The sequence below is a fragment of the Diospyros lotus genome, chromosome 14 (genome assembly GCF_014633365.1).
Source record: "Diospyros lotus cultivar Yz01 chromosome 14, ASM1463336v1, whole genome shotgun sequence".
Taxonomy (NCBI): Eukaryota; Viridiplantae; Streptophyta; class Magnoliopsida; order Ericales; family Ebenaceae; genus Diospyros; species Diospyros lotus.
Genome location: NC_068351.1, coordinates 31,715,915 through 31,718,600, shown reverse-complemented (window position 1 = coordinate 31,718,600; position 2,686 = coordinate 31,715,915). Strand labels below are relative to the sequence as shown.

At 36.5% G+C, this 2,686-nt stretch overlaps 1 protein-coding gene across 1 annotated transcript; it reads right to left on the bottom strand.

Moving 5' to 3' along the window:
* Positions 1 to 602: 602 nt before the first annotated feature.
* On the bottom strand, positions 603 to 2,347 carry LOC127790573 (bidirectional sugar transporter NEC1-like). The gene is made up of 6 exons (XM_052320145.1): positions 2,296 to 2,347; positions 1,949 to 1,985; positions 1,599 to 1,809; positions 1,317 to 1,478; positions 991 to 1,110; positions 603 to 882 (listed from the first exon to the last, which is right to left on the bottom strand). The coding sequence occupies exons 1-6, from the start codon at positions 2,345 to 2,347 to the stop codon at positions 616 to 618; spliced, it is 849 nt and encodes a 282-aa protein (XP_052176105.1). The 3' UTR covers positions 603 to 615.
* Between the last annotated feature and the right edge of the window lie 339 nt (positions 2,348 to 2,686).

The following is a 2,686-nucleotide window of genomic DNA, read 5'->3' as shown; positions in this document are numbered from 1 at the left end:
TAGTTTATCATTTTCTTTTCCTGAATTTTCTTCTCTACTAATTTCATCAACAGAATAACTTGTAGAGGTTTCCTTCATATATATTAATTTGGATCATTAATTACTTTTGAAGTCCCACAGCTAATCGCGTTTTTCACTTCCATGGGAAGATGATTGCTTTATTATTTGGTTATTTATTTCTCAATAATTAGTTTGTTTTTGCATGTGTGCTTCTGTGCCCACATGCAAACATGGGCGCACACACACACTTATATGTACAGTATTGCAACCCAAAAACGAAAGAGAGAAAGAAAAAGAAAAAACAAAGGATTAGGTTAGAAAATGTTGGTATTCATCAACCCACAGAAACGAAGCAAACTGTGGATAATGCTTGAAGTCTGAGGCTAGCTCATTAATTATCACATAGAACTCATAAAGGGGAAACTTGATCATCCAGATCAGTAGAAGCTATGACAAAAGAGAGAATGAGATAACATAGATAGAGAGTTAATTTGTACTAATTATAATAAGATTACATAATTGCTTGTTCAAGCTTACTTGACAGTTGACAGATGCATTAATAAGAACGTAAAATCAAATTACAGACATTTGACTGGATACATATAGAAATCATAATTAGACAGACACAGGGATCTCGATGGGTCGTTTAGCATGATCAAGCTCCAGAGCCATTTCTTGTGCATTCAGGCGAGTATTGATCACTGGAACGGCGGCCATGGAGTTTAGCTTCGCAGCATCTATTGCCTGTTGGGCTGTTTCAGGCAGCTTAGTCTCAACTTGTTCAGCCTGAACCTTTTCAAAATTAGCTGCCTTTGTGTTCTTGTATATTATGTAGAGCACCATCTGGAGAATGCCGAATATGAAGCCCAACACGTTTGGAATCTGTATGTATATATTCATCCAAAAACAGAATAAGAGAGGATTAATTTCTCAGTACAGTTCAGTTAATTATATGCTCATAGACACACACACACACACACACACACTTACAGCTATGTTGAAGTCTTTGATGAGAAAGCCATAGAAGAACCACATAACCGCATTGAGTGTGAGTGAGAGTGACAAGGAAAATGGCATGAACTCGACGCTCTTTGTGCGAATCACTTGTTTCTGCTCACGATAAGAGAGAGATCATTGATTATATCCTTATGATAGAACTACTGATAAGTAATCCTCAACCATGAGCACACGTAACTTTATATCTTGATATTGCGAATGTTAGAAGAAGCACGAGACTCGAAACAATTTTATTTTATCATCGTTTCTTGAATGCATTTATAGAGACAAACTTAAAGGATCATGAGGCATATATTTACCAGAATGCAGAGAGGGGCAGCGAACACGCTCACAGAGAAAATTAGGCAAATCCAACCCACAACGCGAAGCCGGGTTGATGAATTTTTCACCACAAAATGGGATAGGGCGAGGATTAGGCCAAAGCCTCCAATGATAATAGTGATAAGTTTCGCAGTCTGGACCTGCACACACACACACACATACATATATATTTAAGCAGCCAAGCATAATTAAGTGGTTAATTAGAAGACCATTAATTTCACGATGAGAAGTTAATTAAAGAGAATTATATATATACGTACCTTGATCTTTTTGGGTGCATAGAAGAGGTAAAGAGCAATGTAAATGGTCTCAATGAGGCAGCCAAATGAGTTGATAGTGATGATGAGGGTGGCATTGGACTTGAGAAATGCATAATACATCAGCAACATGGCACTGAACAAGGCAACTATATATGGCAATGACTGGAACCCTTCAGTTGATTTTTTCTTGTATATTTGGTAGAATGTTGGCCTGGATTAATGACAAGATCACAAGTTTAAGTTAAATTTGTCACAGGCAGCTGATGGATTTGATGATTTAAACAAAACAAATTAAATGGTCGATGTGTATATGGATCCTGAAGCAAATTCAAGTAGAATGGAGAGCTTACAGCGGCGAGAGAAACACGAAGAATGAGATAATGTTGCCTGCAGCATCATCAGCAAACAAATTAAATGAAGAACGCAAAACAACATTATATTATGTGTGTATATATATATGGTAGATCATAATCATGTAAGAAATTAATAAGGAATATTAATTAGGGCATGGGCACCATATATATGTACAGCTTAAAGCTATTTAGATATGCTAAGAAATAACATATATAGTACTAACTATATGCCATGATGGCTCAAACTTTTGTTACGAAATTTGAATTTATCCCGAAGGCTGAGGAAGTGGAAGTGGAAGAAGAGGAAGAAGAAGAACAAAGTGATGCAATTGGTTAATATATACCTAGAAGGCCAAATGCAAAAGCCAAATTGTGGACAGAGAACAAAGCAGCCATCTTAATTAACAGTATATCTAGCTAGCAACTCAAATGGAGAGTAGTGGCTGCTAACTTCTATCAATTACACAATTAAGCACATAGCCAAGAGCTGGAATGAGGGCTATTTATACTGAGAATTCGCGAGATGGGTTTGGTGTCTTGAGGCTGAAGAAAGGTCAATGCAACAGTGGATATACAGTAAAGACCACTTTTATTGTTCTCTCTACTCATCTCGAAATGTTTTTTTCCTTTTGTTTGGAAATAGGATAATGTTCTATAGTCTAGGGATACTACATTTGCACTATTCCATATTGTCTAACTTGTTGCCTCATTCATGAGATTAGGTATGATAAGATT